The sequence below is a fragment of the Pan paniscus genome, chromosome 13 (assembly GCF_029289425.2).
Source record: "Pan paniscus chromosome 13, NHGRI_mPanPan1-v2.0_pri, whole genome shotgun sequence".
Classification (NCBI taxonomy): domain Eukaryota; kingdom Metazoa; phylum Chordata; class Mammalia; order Primates; family Hominidae; genus Pan; species Pan paniscus.
The window spans coordinates 104,378,773-104,402,807 of record NC_073262.2 but is presented as its reverse complement, the minus strand read 5'-3'; the positions used below and the strand labels follow the sequence as shown (position 1 = coordinate 104,402,807).

At 37.3% G+C, this 24,035-nt stretch overlaps 1 protein-coding gene across 3 annotated transcripts in view; it reads left to right on the top strand.

The window, feature by feature from the left end:
* The window catches only part of ALS2 (alsin Rho guanine nucleotide exchange factor ALS2), an 81,723-nt gene that overhangs the window by 2,492 nt on the left and 55,196 nt on the right, over positions 1-24,035 (top strand). For 2 of the 3 annotated variants that reach the window (XM_008974197.4, XM_034954807.2), the window contains 4 exons: positions 10,830-10,909; positions 12,378-12,532; positions 17,912-18,849; positions 21,958-22,315. In XM_008974197.4, coding sequence (XP_008972445.2) covers positions 10,890-10,909; positions 12,378-12,532; positions 17,912-18,849; positions 21,958-22,315 — 1,471 coding nt within the window. In that variant the 5' untranslated portion in view covers positions 10,830-10,889. Of the gene's footprint in view, positions 1-9,996; positions 10,283-10,829; positions 10,910-12,377; positions 12,533-17,911; positions 18,850-21,957; positions 22,316-24,035 lie in introns of those variants that run through there. The other variant, XM_008974196.5, reaches the window with a different exon arrangement.

Sequence of the window (24,035 nt, the reverse complement as noted above, 5' to 3'; positions counted from 1 at the left end):
TAATCTCTCTGCCTCAGTTCTCTTGTCTCTAAATTGGGGATAAAAATGTTTTCCTGATAACAGTACCTTTACATGTAATGGTTCATGTATCGTATTTATTACAGTGCCTGTTTTATGGTAAATATTCAATACATATTAGCTGTTTTTATAGTTAATTCCACCCACTACATCATGATCCAAACTGACTCTTTTCTTAAGTGATGGGGAAGGGAACTGAATATTTTAAGGAAGTAGCTATAAAATATGATTTCAAGTTGTTCTGTAGTAATTTTGGTGTTCCATAAGGACATTTTAATGTGAAAAAGATACTGACAGAATCTATACATGGTTTGAATTTATTAGTTTCTAAACTATGACCAGTATTAGCAGATTTAAAATTCATAATTATAGCAAGAAAACGTCAAAGTTGTTTAATAGTGTTAAAATTTGAAACTGTAATGATCCAGAAAAATGAAATACCAAACCGATAATTTTGGGAAAAAAACAAAACTTGAGTGGCATTATGCAGGCTATTTACTTTTTAAATGTACACAATATAAACAGGAATCCCTTCTCTCCAAATTTCAGTTTTTCAGAATTTGGGCTGTCATTTGAAACACTTACTTTGGGCACTTTGACTGTTAAAGAAGCAAAGGGTATGCTAAGAACTTCAATGAGTCTTGATGTTAGTGTTTTTGTAATTAGGTGGAATCTCCTACCTTTTCATGAAAACTGTGGGTTTAAAGCAGTAGCTGCTGGGTCCATTCTAATGATAATCTCAAAAATGTGACTGACTTGTAAAAAACTACAATTATTTATTAATGTGAGACTAGGTAAAGTATGAGTTGAAAAACTAGGAAGAAAGGCAGAGTGGTGATTTTTAAGCTTGTATAAAGGAAGGCCCGCTTTGGGTACTATGAGGTACCTTTCTCACTCAGAGGCATGCTGTGAGGATTTGTGACTTTTAAATCATTTAGCTCTTTTTATAACTTTGTGGAATTAAATCTACCACGTATTTCAAGTGTATTCAGGATATGAATTTTCCTGGTAGAGTTTTAACAGATTTTTTTCTCTTAACCCGTCATTGATGACCAAACAATTTTGTTGTCTGTAATAAGAAAGTACTCGGTTTTGTAGGGTGTCAGTCCTTAAGAAAATGTTAGGTAGTCATCAATAAAATAGCAACAATCTCTGGCTTGTTTCTTTTTCATATTGCATTTAATTTTCCTTTCCCTGTCTCTTATTCGTCTGTATATGTGATGGTGCTTTCTTTAGCTTATGTCTTGATGTTTGCCTGCATGTAGCTGAACTGATTGATCCAGGTGGGTAGAGGAAAACATATTTAAATTGGTAGTTTTTGGAGCTATTGTATACTTCTTTCAAATTTGAAGAAAATTTACAGTTTTCTCAATACCTATGAGAAAAAGACTGGGGTTTGTTGGCAGAGTTTCGCTTAGCTGCTAGTGAATTATGTCCAGAGAGAAGATCAGCTTTCATCTCATTAATTCCACAAATTGATCATCTCATGTTTCCCTTAATTATCACGTTTTAAATATTTTTCTTTTGAGTCATCACACAGTTCTTCAGTTCACATGGCCTCCCTATCAGGAAGGGAGTGGTTTAGACCCAATAATGGCATTTGGGTGGGCTAACATTCACTCCAGGATTTTTTTTTCTTCCACAGCATAACTTTTTGTAGAGCCAAGATCTTAACTAAACTTGGGGCAATTGGCTAAGCAAACATATAACAAGGATGATTATAGCAGCTCTTTAAAAGAGCAATAAAGTAGAGCAATCCAACTGTAAAGATTAGTGGGGAAATGGATAGACTGGTTTATTCATGCAATTCAATACTATCTTCTCATAAAAATGAATGAGCTAGATCTATACTTACCAACATATATACATCTCAAGTATGTAATACTGGGTGAAAAAAGCAAAATGCTAAAGGATTTATACAGTAAGATGCATTTGTGTACACTTTAAAAGCAACATAATAGCATGCATTATTTATTGATATGTGTATATCTAATGAAAGTACATAAAAGTAAATATGAAAACGTGGGAATGGGATACATTAACTTTAGAAATAGTAACTAATTCTGAGTGGAGTTTCTTCACCTCTGTAACTTATTTTTTCTTGTGTTTTAAAAAAGAGCTGAAGCCAATATGAAAATATGTTAATATGTGTTAAAACTGGATGATGAGTACATAGATTTGTTATTTATTTTTACAGTTTTATGTATAGTTAAGATAGTTTGTGAAACTAGCACTTTAACATTTTTATTTATAGTCAGGACTGTTTCCCAATATGTTTGCTTTATTTTACTTTGTACCCTCAAATTAGGAGACTGTGGAAAAAGAACTCTTCTCTCCCTGCAATAAGAAAGGAATGTGCCAGTGCAGCTCCACTATGTAAAGCTTTTCTAAGGAGAGGAGACAGACCAATTATTTGGTCAGTTTTGCTTTGCTGTTTGTGCTCCTGGGAAAATGCTTTCTTTAGGACATGAAGCCTGCAGGGGAATTAACATTCTAGAGATGCTTGGGAAATGTAGGCATATACCAATCATGAACTCTGGAAGTATAGGGGAGCAAGTTGTATAATAAGGCCCTCAAAGGAATTTGGACATGTTGTGACTCAGATACAAAATTACTACAGATTTGTGTAGTATTAACATTAACACTTTGAAAAGCTTAACTTGGTTACATTTTATTACAACGTAGTTATCTTGAGTTTATACCTTGAATGCAAGTATCCCAGTTGTTGCTCAAAGAAAATAGTTGTCTCTATAGATATTAGTAAGTAACCTGATGACAATGTGTTAAATGGTTGACTAATGAATGATACGTTTAGTAGCTGATCCCTAATGTAACCTCAGTATTTAAACTTGTGAGTTAAACAATATTTTTATTTCTAATAAAGAGTACCTGCTACTAGCACTATTAAAGCAAGTGAAACTTGTATCACGAGAATAATATTTTTTAGTATGTGTATTTCCTGTTTAGTTATGTGGCCCCTGAATGATCCTAAGCACTAAGTGTTATCAGTTGGTGAAAGAAGTCACATACTTTGAACTGTAAATCTAATATTGCCTTTGAAAAAATTGTGGCCATTTTAATAAGAGAGTAGTTGCAAATATTAACGGAATAAGTAGTTTGTATCAGGACTTACCAGGACATTCACTGTACCATGTAATAACAGGCACAAATAGTGGCAGTACCTGGGAATTTGAAATTCATTTGTTAGTATTATAATATTCATCACAATGCATCATGGGATTATTATTTAATAATCCTGAAAAATGTGTTTAACATATGCAGTGAGTACAAAAAAGAGCTAAATGGGCATTGCTGGGAATTTATTGTACCATATTTACACACTTTCCCCCCACTCCACCATGAATAATTTCCGATTTAGAGGATCGTCATAACCAGGAGAGTGTAGTTTCAGTAAGTTTCAGCATGAAATTAGCAAGGCATTAAAAAAAGACTGTAAAGTCTTCCTGTTTCCCATTGCACCAAAAGCTGTCTGTGTACTAAGGAGAAAGGGAGAAAGGAACACTTCTCTGAGTTGTTTAACCATTTTTAAAGTGACATGAGATAAAAGTGTCTTCATTGTTAGGATATACCTTTAGCAAATTATATATGAGAGTTTCTATTAGGAGAAGACACTTTTTTCTTTTGTATCTGATACTGATTTTTATTACAGGCACTAGAAATCTATAGCGTGGAAGTCTGTGGATTGCAACTGAAAATCAGGGGCTGTATCTTTCACTCAAGCATTCACTTAAATGTAACCAGCTTGTTCAGAATGATTATTATGGGTACAAGAGTATACCGGTGAATAAGTCATAGTCTCTGACCTCCAGGAGCTTAAAATATATTTTGAATCAGTGACTTAGTGCATATCCTATTAGTAACAACATTATAGCTAATAAGTAGCTTTCTAGGCCAGCCTACCGAATATATCCAATGCCTTAATTTACTGAATTCTCTTACTCTGAGTCAAGATTTAAAGGCTCATTGGCTCCCATACTGGTATCAGGCAATGCTTTCTGTGCAGCAGTTAAGGCTGAGAGGCGTGGGGTTCCAAGTGGCCTTGTTGGTGGTTAGTTGGCCAAGGCTTCAGTGCAAGGTGAGTTTTCCTCAACCTTCCACAGTGGTTGGGAAGGCTTCAGTGGCAGGATATCCAGGAAGTAGCAGTTGTTGTTGGTGTATAGATTATTTGTAAGTCAGGTGTTTGAGTCAAAGGTTACCATAATCCATGTGTAAACATTGACCTAGCCTCTAAAAGCAAATTATTTATTAAGCATTTACCATGTGTAAAATACCAGACTCTGTTATTGTTTACTGCAAAGTGTAAACTCTGGTTTACTACATTGTAATAATATGTAACCAACTCAGACTTTAAAAAGGAGGTGTTAATGACTATAGGAAATTGATGGTAATTTTGTATCCAAATCACTTGTCACTCTACTACATTGTAATAAAATGTAACCAACTCAGACTTTAAAAAGGAAGTGTTAATGGCTACATGAAATCTATGGTAATTTTGTATCCAAGTCACTCAATGTCTATATTCCATTCAGGGCATTATGATACAGTTTACTCACCTATTATTTTTATTGCCTTTCTATCTGAATGTCTTGTCATTCTAATCACTGATTAACATTACTCTTATAACTACAATTATTACTGTTGTTTTACTATTTTAAACCGGTAATTGAGACAGGAGAATAAGACTAGGAAGGCCCAGCTTTGCTAGTGTAAATTAGCTTTCTTATCCCTTAAGGGTACTGTCTAACTCTATAGAGAGCCATTATTCTAATGAGAAAGAGAACATACTAGTATGGAAATTTCTTAAGGGCAGGAAGTCATGTATTTACAGATGTTTATTGAGTACCTGTTATATATCAGGACTAAGCTGCTGGGATGTACTAGAAAATACGATATTTGTCACTCTGCTTCCATGGAAATTTTAGACTAGCATAATACCTGGAACATAGTAGATGAAAAAAAATACATGTGGTTTTAGTGGTTGAAATTTAAGCATTTGCAAGTTATTATACTTATGACTCACAAATTTACCTTTCACCGAATTAAGCCAAAAAGACTTTATCCAGAAAATAGTTTAGTAGAGATGAATACATAGGATCCTGCATGATTTAACTTTCTCTTTGCATTTGGGATAATACACTCAACACATTTCTCTACCACATTTAAAATTTTTATTTATATCCTGCCTTGTTCCCAAAAGGATTTAAAGCAGCTTACAAAAATGTATAGCAGGGTGGGATAAAATAAAGAAACAGAATGAATAGAGCCAGGAGGGAGATTAGACTATACAACATGCATACTGTGAAGTCCTCTTCACTTCCAGGTACCATCATATGGAACCCTTATCCTCCCACCACAAAATGTATAATTCTGCTTATATCTGTACCTGTGATCTCTCTTCTTTCAAAAACGTAGACCTTTCTTCTTATGAAAAAAACAATCCCCCCACATATATTCTGGATGGCATCCTCCTTCACTTTGTCTAGGACTTTGGCTCTGCCCACTGTCCTCATCATCCTTGTATCCAGGATCACAGCCTTTGTCATGCAGACATATTCAGCTTCCTCTCATCTCCCCAACCTCCAGCAAAAGAAAACCCTTCATTTTCACATTCCCCTTCAGCTACTGCTCCATTTCTTTGTTTGCCATTTCAACATTTTTCAAAAGGATCACCCACTGAAAATAAAGATATTTCCACATTGTCACCTCCTGTTTATATTCAGCTTACTTCAATCTGGTTTTCAGTGCCCAAACAAACCACTGAGATTGTGGCCATGCTCAGCTATTACCTGTGTTGGCAAATCCAATGGACACTTTAGTTATCTTACAAGACCCCAGCTACCTTGACCTAATTGGCGTCCTCCCTGAAGTGCTTTCCTTTGCTTTCACGTGCCCACGGCAGACCACTTCTCAGTCTCAGTCCTCTTTGTCCGATCCTCATCCTATCCAACTTCCAGGTGCAGGAGCTCCTTAAAGCTTGACACTGCGCTTTCCTTTCTCTTTCCATATACCCAATGACATTATCTATTGTCTTGTTTTTAAACACTATCCATACACCCTCCCAAGTTTAGCAGCAGCTGAGACTTTTCTCTTGAACTCCATGTTCATATATTCAACTATTCACTTAATATGTACTCTTGGGTTTCTCACAGACATCTTGAACTTAAAAATAAATTTTATCCTACCAGAATCTTATCTTTGCTTCAGAATCCTATCTCCCTCACTCTTGCCCATTTCAGGAAATGGAGCCACCAACACACAGCTATTTGAGGCAGAACCAGGGATCATTTCTGATACCTGCTTCTCCTTGGTCCCCCACCTTTGTCTAATCACCAAGTACTAGTTGTTCTGCCCCCAGAGCATCTCTCATTTATTCACCTCTTCTTCACCAAATTGGCAGCATTGTATGAAACTTAAGAACCCAGGCTTCCTTCCTCCATTGAGAAGATGAGCCGATGGAGTATTTGCAGGCAGGATATTCCTTGCAAAAATTCATTTTGGTGCTCCGTGAGTGTTCACCATAAAATTGGTTTAAAACTTTTGAAACAAATGTAAATCGTCATTAAAATAAATCATTGGCCCTTCGCATTGGCTCACGCCTGTAATCCCAGCACTTTGGGAGTCCAAGGTGGGCAGGTCACAAGGTCAGGATTTCAAGACCAGTCTGGGCAACATAGTGAGTGAAACCCTGTCTCTACTAAAAATACAAAAATTAGCCAGGTGTGGTGGTGTGCACCTGTAATCGCAGCTACTCGGGAGGCTGAGGCAGGAGAATCATGTGAACCCAGGAGGTGGAGGTTGCAGTGAGCTGAGATCACGCCATCCAGGCGACAGTGCAAGACTCCATCTCAAAAATGAAAAAAAAAAAAAAAATCATGAAAGCATCCATAGACTGTCCCACTGGAAGCAATGCAACTCCCTAGTGTACTCTCCAAAATGAAGTAAATGTTCAAAGTACATAAAAGAAACCAAGTTAAGTATAAAATAGTTAAAAGTTTTGAGACTTCTACTAAAAAACGATAGTTGTTTTTGAATATAGATTCCTGGTCCTTTATTCAAAACCCTTCGGGCAAGATGCATTTTGGAATTCAGATTTATGTTTTGTTCTTTAGAATAAGATGCATAAACTATATATTATATAACACTTCCTGTGGGATCTGTGGTGCTGCCCTATTATATTCATATTGATATTTCTACAACACGATGTATGAATATTCACACTAAAGGGATAAAAGTGATAAATAACCTCATATTAGTTCAGGTCAGATTTTGCTGTCAGATGAGTTCAGGTCGGATTAGATTTTGCCACCAAAGGCGTTATTGAAAAAACTTTTAATTTTCAGAGCTATAGATTTCTGGTTAAGGTATTGTAGACCTGTAAGATGGTTGTAGCTCATCTTTCTAACAATAGTTGGGACATCTAGACTAGGTTGTTGTTGTTGTTGTTAAGGGCACTTCCAGATCATGGTATTAAAATGATAGCCTTGGCTCGTACAGGACAACTTATTTCTCTGTTAGATGTAACAGAAGGATGTGTATCCAGTGGAGTCTAAAAGTGGCATCAGTTTATTAAGAAGCAAGGTTTGCTTTTTGTTTAAAGGGCCCCCTGGGGTTTTGTTACTTTACATATCACTGTGAAGGAGATAATAATTTGAAGGATAGAGTGGTATGCTTTAAAGTGAATCTAGCTGTGTCCTGCGGTTCAGAAGACTGAAGTCTGGTTTGCTCATTTTACGGAGATGCCATTTATCTGTGGAGAGGCCATGCAAGGTAAGAGAGGGTCCCACAGTAAATGCTGTTTATGCAACATCACATGGCTTCTTTATCAGAGCTGGTTAACAGGTCTATGCAGGAAAGTTACTGTAACAGAAGAAAAGCAGCAGAGTACAAGGATCTTGCCCTCTTAAGGAATGATAAAGACCTTAAAGCTTCTCTGGAAGAAATATCCCCAGAGGAAGTTTTATGATTAGGCAATTTTATAAAAACTTAAAATGTTAAAGCAATGAAATAACATACAGAAATTTGAATGCTATTTGACTGGTTGAGGTGAGTCTTAATAGATTTCCTGGAGAGACAATCATAAAAATATTAGAAAGACAAAAGTTTTTCATTTACTTTCTTTTCCTGGATGGATACGTAATTGAGAAAGAATGTTAGATTAAATAGAGTTGGTAAATACCACCCTTACTTAAGTATATGAGGATAAAACTTTAATAACATAAGATCCCCACATTTAGTTGCAATATTCCTTTTTAGTTATGTTTCCTCAGCAATCAGTTTTCTTTTCTTCATTGCCCTATTTGAGTTTCAGGCAGATGTATCTTGTTGGAAGATGTCAAACATATTAAACACCATTAAAACAAAATGAGATAGGGGCCGGGCGCGGTGGCTCAAGGTGGCTTATACCTGTAATCCCAGCACTTTGGGAGGCCGAGGCAGGTGGATCACCTGAGGGCAGGAGTTCGAGACCAGCCTGGCCAACATGGTGAAACCCCATCTCTACTAAAAATACAAAAATTAGCTAGGCGTAATGGCGGGTGCCTGTAATCCCAGCTACTCGGGAGGCTGAGGCAGGAGAATTGCATGAACCTGGGAGGCGGAGGTTGCAATGAACCGAGAGCGTGCCATTGCACTCCAGCCTGGGTGACAAGAGCAAAACTCCGTCTCAAAAAAAAAAAAAAAAAAAAAATCTGTAAATACTGATATAAAAAGATGTCTATGAAATAATATATTAATTTTCTACTGCAGCTGCAACAAATTGTTATGAACTTAGTGGCTTAAAATAACACAAATAAATGTATTATCTTCAAGTTCTGTGGGCTGAAAGTCTGTCACGGGTCTTGTAGACTAAAGTCAAGGTGTCGGCATGGCTGCTTTTTTCTGGACTCTCTAGGAAAGAATTCTTTTCCTTGCCTTTTCAGCTGCTACCAGTCACCTGCATTCCTTGGCTCATGGCTGCCTTCTTCCATGTTCAGTCAGCAGTGTAGCGTCATCTCTGACCCTGCCTCCATCATCATGTCTCTTTGATTCTCCTCCTGCCTCCCTCTTCCACTTTTAAGGATGTTTATGATTACATTGGGTGCACCTGGATAACCAGGATAATCTTTCTATCTTAAGGAGAGTTGGTTAGTATCACGCAACCTAACATAGTCACAAGTTCTGGGCATTAGGACCTTGATGCCTTTGGAGACCATTATTTGGCCTGCCCTATATGTAAGTAAGAAAAGAAAGTTGTAAAAACAGTTTGTAGAGTTTTAATTCCATTTAGGTTAAAAAAAAATGAGTGGTGGTGATAAATAATATTGAGTAAGGTGTAACCAACTTTAAGAAAACTGTGCTCAAAAATCTGGCACTAAGAGAGAATAAAGGTTGACTTTATTCATTTTATCAAAAGATTCTCAACATTTTTGATTGTTAGTCAGTAGGACAAAATTCCGTTTACATATAGTGTGTCAGTTGTGTGAAGTAAGGTGTGCTTGTGTGCTTCCACATCCTCGTAGAATAATTCTCTGGCTTCCGCTACATATTGTTGAAATTTAATCAAGGGCGTAGTAACTCCATGATCTCTGATAGATAAGCACAGATTAGATCTGGTGGCAGAATTTCTCTGTACGCCATGAACTGTGCATTTTACAAAAGGCTAATTACTATCATGGACAAAGCATAGTAGCACTTAATTGTATTTATTAAATGAATATCATTTATTAAATTTATTCAGATATATCTCTTGTTAACATAGTACCCATTTTCCAACTTTGAATGATTCATAATCTTTCTAAAATAAGCATTAGGTGGAAAGTAATTTTCTTCAGATGTACAGATGGGAAATGGTAAGAATTCACAGGCAACCTGGAGGAAACAGATGGACCCCAGATCACTCCTGCCAGTATGAGCTGTTTCCAGAACACAGTGACCATTCCATATCCTTTTGCAGAAAAACCACAAATTTGGCCCCAATATTTTTATGGTTTACACAAATAAGACCTAACTGCTTTTGTTTTCTTGTGTTTTGGTACCCTTACAAATGTGGATTTCTGAGTTGAAATGCACTCAGCATTTCTGTTTATTTTTCTATTTCTTATTTTATTAAATACTGAGTTTCTAAACTGATGGGCCATGATATTTGTAACCATAATTTTCATACAGCTATTTTCTATTAAAGGTGGATTTTAAAACAGCTGATTTAAAATTCAGACTTCTTTCTTTCAACCGTTTGGGTTATGAGGCATGTTGGTCTGAATTGAAGGTGATTTGGGGAAAATGTTCCTTCTTCCAATAAGTGGAAAACTTCCTATTTTAATGACATAATTTTTGTGCATTACTGAAAAGTATAAATTAAAACTACTTGAATCAGATACATTACTGAAGAGATTTTAGAAAATCTGAGTTAATTGGTATTTAAGTCTTCATGCCTTCCAGACAGAGCGTTTAAAAAGTAACCTTAATGTGTGTATACTTTTTGTACTTAACACATTGATTTTTCAGATTGAACTTTTTTCTTTATAATAAAAAAATCTATTGCCTGGAAGAGTACAGCTTAATTGTAGGTAGTCTTTTCTTCCTTTGACATTACATTTGACAGTCAATGGGCATTTTTATAAGCTTAGTGGGCAGGCTCAGCCTATGTTTGACTTTGGCAGGCAAGATATGAAATAGTTTAAATAGTTTTACTGCATATTTATTTCCTAGTGAATGTGCACTTGTTAGAGGGCTGCTTTTTTTTTTTTTTTTTTTTTAATGTCTGAGGGGTAAAATATTCTTTTACTGCTCTTTTCCTTACTTGTACTGTTTAGGTCTTGATAGACTTTCTGTAAAGAAGGAATGATTTGGTGATGGAGTGTTCCCACTGACCGATGGACTCAAAGAAGAGAAGGTAAAACCATTTCTTCCTTTTCTCTTATCCTCCTAGGAAAACATAGCAAACAGCTTCACATATGTGTAGCTTCTCTTCAGTTTAATTTTCTTGTTGATGGTTGTTAAGTGGGAATAGTGACATTTGTAGTTAGTTCGTTGGTAAAGATAAAATTTTAAAAAGGCTAGTTAGTTGTAAGCTTTGTAAGAAGCACTAAGTGTCTTCATTTCATCATTTTAAAGTGCTTGTAGCCATTTTTCCCTCACAAATAATTTCAGGTTTTCAGAAGTAGCCTTGCTAATCTTAATCATCTTCCATCCTTAAAGAACTAGTTATGGAAGATATTTAAAAGGAAGGTTAAATGTATACTGTTCCTCCTATAGAACCATGGTTATGTCCAGTTATAATTTAAGGGAATATTATTTAGCAAATGTAGATAAATGCTTAGCTATTCAAAAGAGTTTCTGTGCCTCATTAAAATTTTGGCATCAGCGTTCTAGAAAAAAGAAAATGAAAAAATGTATTACCAATGGTGGCATATATCTTAACGTGCCCTTTTCTTAGAAGAAGGCAGTTAGGATATGGTCATTACTGTGCAGCTATGTGTATTTGTATTAAACCGAAATCATCAGATGTGTAGAATTCTTTAGCTAGAACTTGAGCAAAGCATTAAGGATTTTACTGATATCTATTATAAACTTGATTCCTAAAAATTTAAATAGCAGTTCTACACTTCAACATAAAGTGAAATATGAATTCCTGTTTCTCATATTGTTCTCATCAAGTACTTTTTACTTACTATAAAATTTTATGATAAGACTTCAACTTGGGCATGTTGTAGCTTTGATATCTAAACAAGGAGTGAATATATTGAGAAGTTAGAATCTTGGAATTTTATGCTACCAAATGCTAAAACTTCTAAAAATAGCCCAAGTTTTGTTTGCTTCTTAGATGGAGAAAAGTAATTTGTGGGTTTAGAGTGTCCTTCAGTCTTTTTTTTTTTTTTTTAGACAGAGTCTTGCTCTGTCGCCCAGGCTGGAGTGCAGTGGCAAGATCTTGGCTCACTGCAACCTCCGCCTCCCGGGTTCAAGCGCTTCTCCTGCCTCAGCCTCCTGAGTAGCTGGGGCTACAGGTTCACGCCACCATGCCCAGCTGATTTTTTTTTTTATATTTTTAGTAGAAACAGGGTTTCACCGTATTAGCCAGGCTGGTCTCGAGCTCCTACCTTGTGATCTGCCTGCCTCGGCCTCCCAAAGTGCTGGGATTACAGGTGTGAGCCACCACGCCCTACATCCTTCAGTCTTTTATATAAATAGTTGTTTTACCTTGGCTTCTGTGAGCATAACCAAAGCATAAAATATGTGCTAATTCAGCTATCTGACCTAGTCATCCATGTGCTGGTAAAAGGTACAATCATGAAAAGTATTAAGAACAAAGGATACTGTTCTGAATTGTAGAAACAATTAAGCTATGTTTCTTGATGTTTTAGCTCAACAGAGGCAGAAGGATCCAAGGAAAGAGGCCTGGTCCATATCTGGCAGGCAGGATCCTTTCCCATAACACCAGAGAGATTGCCAGGCTGGGGAGGAAAGACTGTTTTGCAGGCAGCCCTCGGAGTGAAACATGGAGTTCTTCTGACTGAAGGTAATGAAAAGAATAGCTTAACAAATACGAACTGCAATGCTAACAAATGCCTGAGTGTGGAAGGTCAGGTATGGGAGTCATTGGATACTAGGGGTTCTTTTTCTTTTTCTTTCTTTTTTTTTTTTAATTTTATTATTATTATGCTTTAAGTTTTAGGGTACATGTGCACAACGTGTAGGTTTGTTACTTATGTATACATGTGCCATGTTGGTATGCTGCACCCATTAACTCATCATTTAGCATTAGGTATATCTCCTAATGCTATCCCTCCCCCCTCCCCCCACCCCACAACAGGCCCCGGTGTGTGATGTTCCCCTTACTGTGTCCATGTGTTCTCATTTTTCAATTCCCACCTATGAGTGAGAACATGCGGTGTTTATTTTTTTCTCCTTGCGATAGTTTGCTGAGAACGATGGTTTCCAGTTTCATCCATGTCCCTACAAAGGACATGAACTCATCATTTTTTATGGCTGCATAGTATTCCATGGTGTATATGTGCCACATTTTCTTAATCCAGTCTATCCTTGTTGGACATTTAGGTTGGTTCCAAGTCTTTGCTTTTTTTTATTTTATTTTTTTTGAAACTGAGTTTTGCTCTTGTTGCCCAGGCTGGAGTGCAATGGTGCCATCTCAGCTCACCACAACCTCTGCCTCCCAGGTTCAAGCAATTTTCCTGCCTCAGCCTCCCGAGTAGCTGGGATTACAGGCACTCACCACCATGCCCAGCTAATTTTTTTGGTATTTTTAGTAGAGATGGGGTTTCATCATGTTGGCCAGGCTGGTCTTGAACTCCTGACCTCAGGTGATCCACCCGCCTCGACCTCCCAAAGTTCTGGGATTACAGGGATGAGCCACCACGCCCAGCCTAGGGGTTCTTAATGAACTATTTCTGTTTTCAAGATATATTCTTACTCCCTTATCAGGAATCAGATTAGTTCTTAAATTTAAAATATACTATTAACTAGAATAAAAGGGAGAATTATAGTTTTAAAATTTTATGGTAATAAATACATGAAAAATTAACTTTTTAAAAGGTTACCTATTCAGAGACTCTTGCTATAACTTTTGTTCATTAAGTCTATCAGAATACTAATGCTAATAATAGCTAATGTTTGTTAAGCAGTTGTGTGCCAGACACTATACTAAGCCCCATGTGTTAGTAGATAACAAGTTAGTGAGATAACAAGTTCCATGTGTTATCTCACTGAATCTGCACTACTACCTTATGAGGTAGCTTCTATTATTATTCACAGACAAGGAAACTGAAAGTCAGGGAGATCAAATTTTCCCAAGCACACACAGCTATTGAAGTGTCAGAGTCAGGACTGGAACTCAGTCTGATTTCAAAGCCTGCTTTTAAAGCCACTTGGCTGAACTTTCTCAATATAATTTTTTTTTCAGGCATAAATAGCAATTCACAATGCATATTATAAAATCTATGAGTCTATTACCAAAACGTGTGCTGTAATTTATAGAGGTACCTTTAATCTTAATGGCACTTTATCAACTCAATCATGACAAATTTGATTTGGGCACCAATTGCCATCTACTTCACTAATTTATAAATTTCTGCTCTGTAAGTATTTATTAAGGTATTAAATAATGCTTTGGTATTTTCTTTCTAGGAACTAAAGGAAGACAAATTCTAGGAAACAAGGATTAAATCTGGTCCTGGTGGTTGTATGGGATAAACATGGATTTCTTTCTAGTTTGTCTTATATCAGTTTTATTATAACATTATTCTTCAGGACTTTAAAAACAATCTTACTTTAAAAGTGTGAACTATATTCAATACCTGTCCTATGAGATTTAAAATATATAGTTCTCAAGCAAATATAAGTGGAATTCTGTTGTTTTCAATAAGATATTTGGAATATTTTCATTAAGCTAATGAAACTGGCTGGGCACAATTGCCTACGCCTGTAATCCCAGCACTTTGGGAGGCCAAGGCAGAAGGATCCCTTGAGCCTAGGGGTTCAAGATCAGCCTGGGCAACATAGGGAGACCATGTTTCCTGGGCAATATAGGGAGACCATGTTTCTACAAGAAATATTTTAAAAATTAGCCAGGCATGGAGGCCTGCGCCTGTAGTCCCAGCTACTTCAGAGGCTGAGGCAGGAGGATAGCTTGAGTCTGGGAGACCAAAGCTGCATGCAGTGAGCTGTGATTATGCCACTGCACTCTAGCCTAGCTGACAAAGTAAGATCCTGTCTCAAAAAAAAAAAAAAAAGTTATTCGACTATAAACATGGTATCTTTAGAATCATACCTTCAAGGCTAGGACAACTGAAGGAAAACTTTTCAAAAATATTTAAATAGCCTATCATTATTCATGTTTAAGCAGTGTCCTGGTATTAAGTGTCACAGTTACCAAAAGAAAACGTCGTCTAACACAAGTGTGTGTTTGAAATTGCATACGGATCTCCAGTGCTATCTTTTCCAGCTGAGGAAATGGTTGAGTGCTAGAAATTTTCAAGGTTCTTCATCTCTATTAAATATGACCATTAGCTCATAATTCAATGAAGATACCTCATTGATTCACTTTTATTTATTTATTTATTTTGAGACGGAGTCTCGCTCTGTTGCCCTGGCTGGAGTGTGGTGGCACGATCTCAGCTCACTGCAACCTCCACCTCCTGGGTTTAAGCAATTCTTCTGCCTCAGCCTCCCGAGTAGCTGGGACTACAGGCCAGTGCCAGCACTCCTGGCTCTTTTTTTTTTGTATTTTTAGTAGAGACAGGGTTTCACCATATTGGCCAGGCTGGTCTCAAACTCCTGACCTAGTGATTCGCCTGCCTCTGCCTCCCAAAGTGCTGGGATTACAGGCCTGAGCCACTGCACCCAGCCTGTTTCACTATTTTTTATATGCTCCAGTTTTTGTTTTTGTTTTTTAAGGAGGGGGATCTAAATATCCATTTCTTTGCAGTATTGCTCTTTCTAGTGGAATAATGTTAATTGAAAGACTTGGTGAGCTTTTTCAAGTATACTGTTGTATTAGGAAACAAAGTTTAAAAGAGCTTAACCAGTGAGCTTATTTTCTCATGTCAGTATTCTTGATCCAGACTATACATTTCCTAATAAATGCACATATCTTCCCTCTAGCCACTATTGAGTCCTTACGTATATAGATGATGTGATGAGTTAACTTGAGTGTATACCTGTATCTGCCATGTGTAATAGGTCAAAGATAAAGTTTGCATGTTTTCATCATCAACTCAATTGCTGCCTTATGAGAAAAAAAACAGTGCTTATTTCTTCATTAATTAAAAAAAAATCATAAATCTCTGGTCATATGGAAAAGAAAGGATAGTGGGCTTGGCTCAGTATTTTTTAAAACCCGTAGCCAAGTCTTTGTTTCATTGAATTTTTAGCCAGCATAGCTTATGTGTACCTGCTCCCAAGCTCCCACAATACTACAGTAAAATTAAGACTTGGTAGCATAGCTGGACATACATAAGTTATTTATATACCCAACTCACTGGGCCTTTCATTAATTCTAAAGCTAGCCAGTTATTCTGACAGGTTCATTTGCTTTTTTGCTTTGTTCTGTTGTGATGATTTGCTTTTTATTTTTAACATTTTTTAGGCTTACTTCACTTTATTTTTCTTGTATAAAAACCCTATGTTGTAGCCACAGCTGGAGCCTGGGTCCTCTGTCTGGAGACTCTGGTGTGGGTCTTGACGAGGTGGCCAGTGAATTCCTGATACGGAGACTTGGTGAATATAGTCTCCTTCCAGAGGTTGGGGGCCAGTTAGCTGTAGGTCTTGGAGATGGCATCATAGGTGGCCTTGGTGACGTTGGCCAGGGTGGCAGTGCAGCCCCTGGCTGAGGAGTAGCAGTCATCGATACTGGCCATCATCAGCAGCTTCTTGGGCACTAGGGCTAAGAGAATGCCAGTGCCTCTGGGTGCAGGGATGAGGCGCACCAGCACAAAGCCACTGCAGCCTGTCACCTTGCAAGGGACTGCGTGGTGCTTGCTGATCTTGTTCCCCCAGTAGCCTCTGTGCACGGGGACATTGGAGAGCTTGGCCAGGATGATAGTCCCTTGGATGGCAGTGGCCACCTCCTTGGGGCAAGTGGCCATTGTAGTCCCCAGTGGCAACAAACACCTGGAATCTGGTGTGCTGGCCAGTGCGCGTCTGCTTCTGCACTGGCACAATCTTCAAAACCTCATCCTTGAGAGAGGTCCCCAGGAAAAAGTCAATGATCTCAGACTCCTTGATGGGCAGGGAGAAGTGATAGGTTTTCACCAGGACTTCATCTTCGTGTCTTTGACCAGGCAGCTCAGCTTGGTCATGGGTGTCCACTCCTTATCCTCAGCCTTGCCTCCTTGAGCTCTGTGGCCCCGACCCTGGCCCCAGATGCCACTGCCCAAGCCTCCATGGAAGTCACTGTGGTTCCCCATCCCAGGGTCCCTGGGGCCTCTGGGCCCTCCTGCTGCCCTAGCTTCGTCTGCCATTTGATGTTTTTTCAGAGAAGAAGCTGATTTGCTTTTTAAACAAATCTCACCTCAGAAAGACTAGCTAGTATCTAGTACATAAAGTCCAGGGTGAGCATCCCACATTAAAAAATCTGAAATCTAAAATGATCCAAAATCCAGAACTTTCTGAGTGCTCATGTGATGGTGCTCAAAGGAAATGCTCATTGGAACATTCAGATTTGGGATGCTCAGTCAGTAAGCATAAGGCAAATATTCCAAAACCTGGACCTGAAATCCAAAACACCTCTGGTCCCAAGCATTTTGGATAAGTGATACTCAACCTGTATATTTATGTAACATCTCAAAACTATATATAATGTGACATACAAAGTGAAGACAGCCATGTCTTGTTAAGAACTGGTGCTTCCTGTACAGCCTAGAGGCATAAAGTTAATTTCTTAGTTTTGGCCAAAATGAATCGCTAATATTTTTAAGCCATTGCATAATTTTTTGCTGTTCCAACTTGTTTAGTAGTAGTGAATTGTAGATATTAGTGAATGTGTCTGTTTTGTCTTATTTTTTTGCTTATTTTATCTTAACATGGTTATTTATTTTGCCTTTGAACACTTGGAATCTGTTTCTATAATAGCCTGGATGATGGCCGTTAGGAGTGGATTGATGTGAGGAGTTTGTAGGATGAGGCTGAAGGAAAGGATTAGCCTCCTGCACTTTGTAGAAATTCTCACTATAGTGCAGAATATTAAAAAGAGTCATTTTTAAAAAGATGAATTAATGTGAAATACTGTGTGCTTGAACCAGATTTCTACAACTGCTTTTGAAAATTTAAAAAGAAAATCCAATTTGGTTAAATCTAGAGGGGACTAAAAGTTTGCTGTTAAAATTTTTAGTTAATTCACTAACCCTTTCTTTTTTCTTTTTTTTTTTTTTTTAACCTTCAGATGGTGAGGTCTACAGCTTTGGGACTCTTCCCTGGAGAAGTGGACCAGTGGAGATTTGTCCAAGTAGCCCCATTCTAGAAAATGCCCTGGTTGGGCAATATGTTGTTACTGTGGCAACAGGAAGCTTCCATAGTGGAGCAGTGACAGACAATGGTGTCGCGTACATGTGGGGAGAGAATTCTGCTGGCCAGTGTGCAGTAGCCAACCAGCAGTATGTGCCGGAACCAAATCCTGTCAGCATTGCTGATTCTGAGGCCAGCCCTTTGTTAGCAGTCAGGATTTTACAGTTGGCATGTGGCGAGGAGCACACTCTGGCATTGTCAATAAGCAGAGAGATTTGGGCATGGGGTACCGGTTGTCAGTTGGGTCTCATTACCACTGCCTTCCCAGTGACAAAGCCACAAAAGGTAGAACATCTTGCTGGGCGAGTGGTGCTTCAAGTTGCCTGTGGTGCTTTCCACAGCTTAGCCCTTGTACAGTGCCTCCCTTCCCAGGATCTGAAGCCAGTCCCAGAACGATGCAACCAGTGCAGCCAGCTCTTGATTACTATGACTGACAAAGAAGACCATGTGATTATATCAGACAGTCATTGTTGCCCATTAGGTGTGACACTGACAGAATCTCAGGCAGAAGACCATGCCAGCACTGCTCTCAGCCCCTCCACTGAAACCCTTGACAGGCAGGAAGAAGTATTTGAGAACACTCTCGTAGCAAATGATCAGTCTGTTGCTACTGAACTGAATGCAGTAAGTGCTCAGATCACAAGCAGCGATGCCATGTCCTCTCAACAAAATGTCATGGGAACAACTGAAATTTCCTCTGCCAGAAACATACCATCATACCCTGACACCCAAGCAGTCAATGAATACCTACGGAAACTGTCAGATCATTCAGTAAGAGAGGACTCAGAGCATGGTGAAAAGCCAATGCCATCTCAGGTACCTGCTCAATTTTATAAAATAAAAGTGTGTCTAGAGTTGAACTGTATGGGCTTTTCTTTAGAAACTTTAAAATGAGTAAGGCTTGGTAGCATTTTTTATTTTTTGAGTTTGATTATAATTTTGTTTTATCAGGCAAGCCTAGATAAAGGAAAGAACCTGGATTAATTCAAAATCACTCTTTATGTTTGTTCTGGCCCTTTATGATATTGAAAGGTGTCATGTTGGGCTTGTTTTATAAGTAGGAGCATTTCATTTTTTTTTTCTTGCTAGTACTTTTTTTCTATGGCTAAAGTACTGAATTTTGGTGGGCCCTGAATAGTTTAATATAACTAGAGATTCACAAAGATTCTTCTTACTTGTGTTTGTAACACTCTTCAGAATTCTGTAGAGAAAAGTATTTTCCTTCTTTAACAGGGAAGATTGTTTTGTGGCAGATCCTTCAATTGTAGGCAGATTTAAAACTTACAGGCAATTACATGTTTCAGTTTTTTTCAATTATAGCTGTGGTCCTTACTGGGCTTAATTTGAAGAGGTGGCTAATATTTTATCTTTTTGTTTGTTTGTTTTTGAGATGCGGTCTTGCTCTGTCACCCAGGCTGGAGTGCAGTAATGCGATTGTGGCTCACTGCAGCCTTGATCTCCCAGGTTCAAGCGATCCTCCCATTTTAGCCTTCCAAGTAGCTGGGACTATACACATGCCACCACACCTGCTGATTTTATTTTTAAGTAGAGTAGAGCCTGTTGCCCAGGCTCATCTCAGACTCCTGAGCTCAAGCAATCCTCCCACCTCAGCCTCCCAAAGTGTTAAGATTACGGGCATGAGCCATCATGCCCAGCCTATTTTATATATCTTATTAAAACTATTTTCATTTTGAAGATTTGTGGTAGAATGAACAAAAGTTGTTTATCAGTAGCACATGGTAAAGTTTGAGTTCCCGCTTAAACTAAATTGTTTTAAAAGGATTATTTCTGTGTTTTACTCTTAGTGTGGCCTTTTGATTTTGCTTTACCAAAACTGTAAGAAAACAAAACAAAAGATCATAATCATAAAAGATCTGTCCTGCAGTGTTTCTTTTTAGGTTTTTGAAACCACATAGCCTCTTGATTCTCGATTCTTATTGTTTACTCTGTCAGAATGTGAACATGAAGGTATTTTTAGAAGTAGTCTTTATTTCACAATCTATTCACTGAAACTTGTGGGTATTTGAATTTTTAAAAAAATCAAGGATAAGCTGTTTGGAGAAAGGTATTATAAAGTCTGAACAAAGCAAAAGTAGTAGTTTAACAAGAATGCATGTAGAAAATTCTTAGACTGTACATGCTTATCACATTTTACTTACTTTGTTAAACATTGGAAGTTTTTGTTACTTATGCTAGTAACAATGTGTGTGTTTCTATTGCATTAAATTTAATTTATTTAAATTAAATGTGTGTTTCTATTACATTTAATTTATTCTTTGTAAATAACATCTCAATCATACAGCTAATTCACAAGGAATTTATTTGTTTTAGGGCAAGTTTTTTCTCTTCTGGCGAGATATAACTGAGACTCTCTCACTTGGGAAATAAACCAAAGTATTACTGGTTGACTGGAACTCCTAAAATTATATATTTCATCAAAATTGCTAATTATGTTTTTTGTAGGGGAGGGCTTATTACTATATTTTTAAATATAATTAAGTAGAAGGAGCCAGTTAGAACAGTAGTTCAAGGTTTATATAAGGTAGAGTTTTGTGACTTTGCTGTACCTAGTGGTTAAGAACCCCCTAAAATAGTTACCTCTAAATACCATCACTGCTTATGTAAGGAGCCTTTGTAAACAAAAAGTGGACATAGTGACACTAGTTCTTCTGAACAAGCTATCGTGGGAGCTGTATCACCAAAGAAGTAATAGGCTTTGTATTTCTTTTTCGTTTTATTAAGTATATTTGTTTATTGACTATTTACAGACTAATTTGCATGGAAATAGCTCATTTGAATTTAGCGTTTAATTCAACAAAATGTTTTGAGTACTTACATGTCAGGCACTTCGCTAGGTACCAGGAATTATTTCCTTTAGGAAGTCAGAAGCCAATGTTAAAATATACAAACACACACACACACACACACGCACACACACACATTATGTTTGTATTTTAGTTTAGGACAAATGAAGGAATGTGTATATTCCCTTTGAGATCTTTGGGTACAATAAGAAGCAAATTTTTCAATATGATCTATGCTGATGAGCTGAAAGCTTTTTTATGTGTTTGGTAGGTACATTTAATGACCTTCCTTTTTAGGGAACAATGATGTTTGACAGCTTAGAGTAAATTTCAACTGATTTTTTCATTAAGATATCAGAAAACTTTAGTTTGACTTTCTAGTACACTTCTAGAATCACACTAAGAACACTGGTTCCAAATGTTTAATTATTAACCTACCACATTTGCCATTTGTGGTAGCAAGAGCAAAGGTAATCCTACAGCTTGTCTAGCCCCTGGGTCATAGAAAATAACTCATTGAGCCAGTAAAGGCACTCGAGTTGAGCATAATTTGGGAGATGATAGGTTACAGGTATAACTTATTTTTCCATCTCTATATGCTATATCTAAATTTCAATTTATAAAGCATTTCAGGGAAAGCTTTTTTTTTTCTTCATAAAATCTAATTTTTTTCCTGCCACTTCTAGGTAGTAGTCTGTATAAATTTTCCTGAAAGGGATCAATAATGAAATTTGCATTTTTTCCATCTTCTGTCCAGGGCTGTCACAGTGCACTTGGCATTAAAGGCAGTGTTTTCCATGCCTTTTCTTCTCCCTCCCTTTTTACTGTGTTTAATTTTATAAAAGCAGCCGAGGCTTATTTTGAAATACCATAGAAAAACACAACATCTAGACAAAAGGAAGTACTTTGGAAAAGGAACTGTATTTTGAGTACTCATTTCCATTTAATGTGTTAACTCCATGATCAAGAAGAGAATACCTTTAGTTGAAGATGAAGAGAACTTCTGTCGTTTTAGATTCTTACATGCAAATAGCGATGGATATTAGCCTTTCTTTTTATTGATTGCTTGTTGCATAAGGGATTATATTTTTATATAATTTTTTATGTGTGTATATTTTAGCCTCTTTTAGAAGAAGCAATTCCTAATCTCCACAGCCCGCCTACCACAAGCACCTCAGCCCTAAACAGCCTGGTGGTCTCTTGTGCATCTGCTGTTGGTGTGAGAGTGGCTGCTACTTATGAAGCTGGTGCCTTGTCACTGAAGAAAGTTATGAACTTTTATAGTACAACCCCTTGTGAAACTGGAGCTCAGGCAGGCAGTAGTGCCATTGGCCCTGAAGGTTTGAAAGATAGCAGGGAAGAACAGGTTAAACAGGAATCAATGCAAGGAAAGAAAAGTTCAAGTCTTGTGGATATCAGAGAAGAAGAAACAGAGGGAGGCAGTCGAAGACTCTCCCTCCCTGGATTGTTGTCACAAGGTAAGGAAATAACTAGGTTTTGTGAATTGACTTTTGGGGAATCCAGGATGCTCCTGACATCGCATGCTGTATTATTAAAAAAGCTGTCCTAATTATGAAGCTGACATATTCAAATGTGAAAATTTATTTAATGGTGGTTTTAAAAGAAAGTTACATGTTTATCTGCTTTAGATATCACTATAAAGTTAGAACGTCACTTTTTCTTGATGTTTGCTCCTGCTTATGAACCTTATTGTGAATCTTATTTTATTGTTCTGGAGTGTTACAGTACCCTTCTTATTTCCTAATTGGGACCTATACTCCAGATCGATGAGGTTGGAGATGCGACCATTGGATAAGTGAATTACTGTACTTGACTTGAAAGAGGAGAGAATTCTTAAGCTTCAAGAAGAGAAAATTTCATTTGCTGAGACCATAGGCAATAAACTTTTTAGAATATTATGCAGTTGGTTCTTCTCCTTTTCTCAATCAGTTCAGCAGTCTCAGCCATCTGGACTTATGCTTCTCAAGAGTGGCCTGCAGACCAGCAGCATCAGCAGCATCTGGGAACTTGTTAGAAACGCAGACTCTCAGGTTCCACTCTCGACTTACTGAATCAAAACATGCATTAGAGCAAGGTCCCCCAGGTGATTAGTATGCACACTAAAGTCTGAGAAGCATTTGATGAGACCAGGATTTGGCAGACTTTTTCTGTAAAGAGCCAAAGAGAAATATTTTAAGGTTTGTAGGACATCCTGTCTCTGTGACAACTACTCAGCTACGCTGTGGTTATGTAAAAGCAGCCAGAGACAATATGTAATGAATGAGTGAAGCTATATCCCAACAAAACTTTATTTACAAAAACATATGGTAGGCCCTGTTTGGCCCATGGGCTATAATTGACCAACTCCTGGTTTACATGATTTTGTGCAAAGCTCAAAAGTTAGGAATTCTAGACTGTACTAAAACTTACCTTTTTTACTCTGCACCTGTTTCTCCCCTTGTTCTACTTACTGAACACTCTTGTGCCACTCTTAATTCTCATTACCACCAGATTTTCCTCTACACAAATAAAACTTAAGTCATGATTAATGTGAATATATATGTATATATATATAATATATATGATGTATAAGAAGGCCTATGATCTCTATTAAGTCTGAAGGAGAATCTTGCACCAAACTTTTCTTATTCTTAAGTGTCCTTTAGCATTTTAAGTATATAAATATATTTGCAATCTGTTTGAACTACAAATGTGGAATATTTTTTCATATCATTACATCATGAATCCCACTAATAGACTTATATCCTATGGTTAAATTTTACTTAGTAACCTAAAGTATCTTTCGAAAAATTTTACATGTACTCTTTTCCCCCTCTCTAAGAATTATCTGGAGTACATCCTTGAGGAATCTTCAAGTAGGTTTATTTGAGTCTCCGTATGCATAGAAACGATACATTCACCAGAAAAGATGTTGATATTAGGCAGTGATGATCACTTTCTTGTGGCCCACAAGTTAATGACTTAATGACTAAGTCTCTACTGAGTGACATTTGATGATTTTCTTCAAATCTTATCCTGGCATCAAACACTATTCACATAGTGTTGTGTGTGTTTGATGTAATTTTGAACACTATAAAAGATGGCAATGTTCTTTTAAAACATTTTTTAACATCTCTGTAAAATAATTTGAAATAGGCAAGTACAAAAGCTTTTTAGTATATCCCTTTCATAATCTTT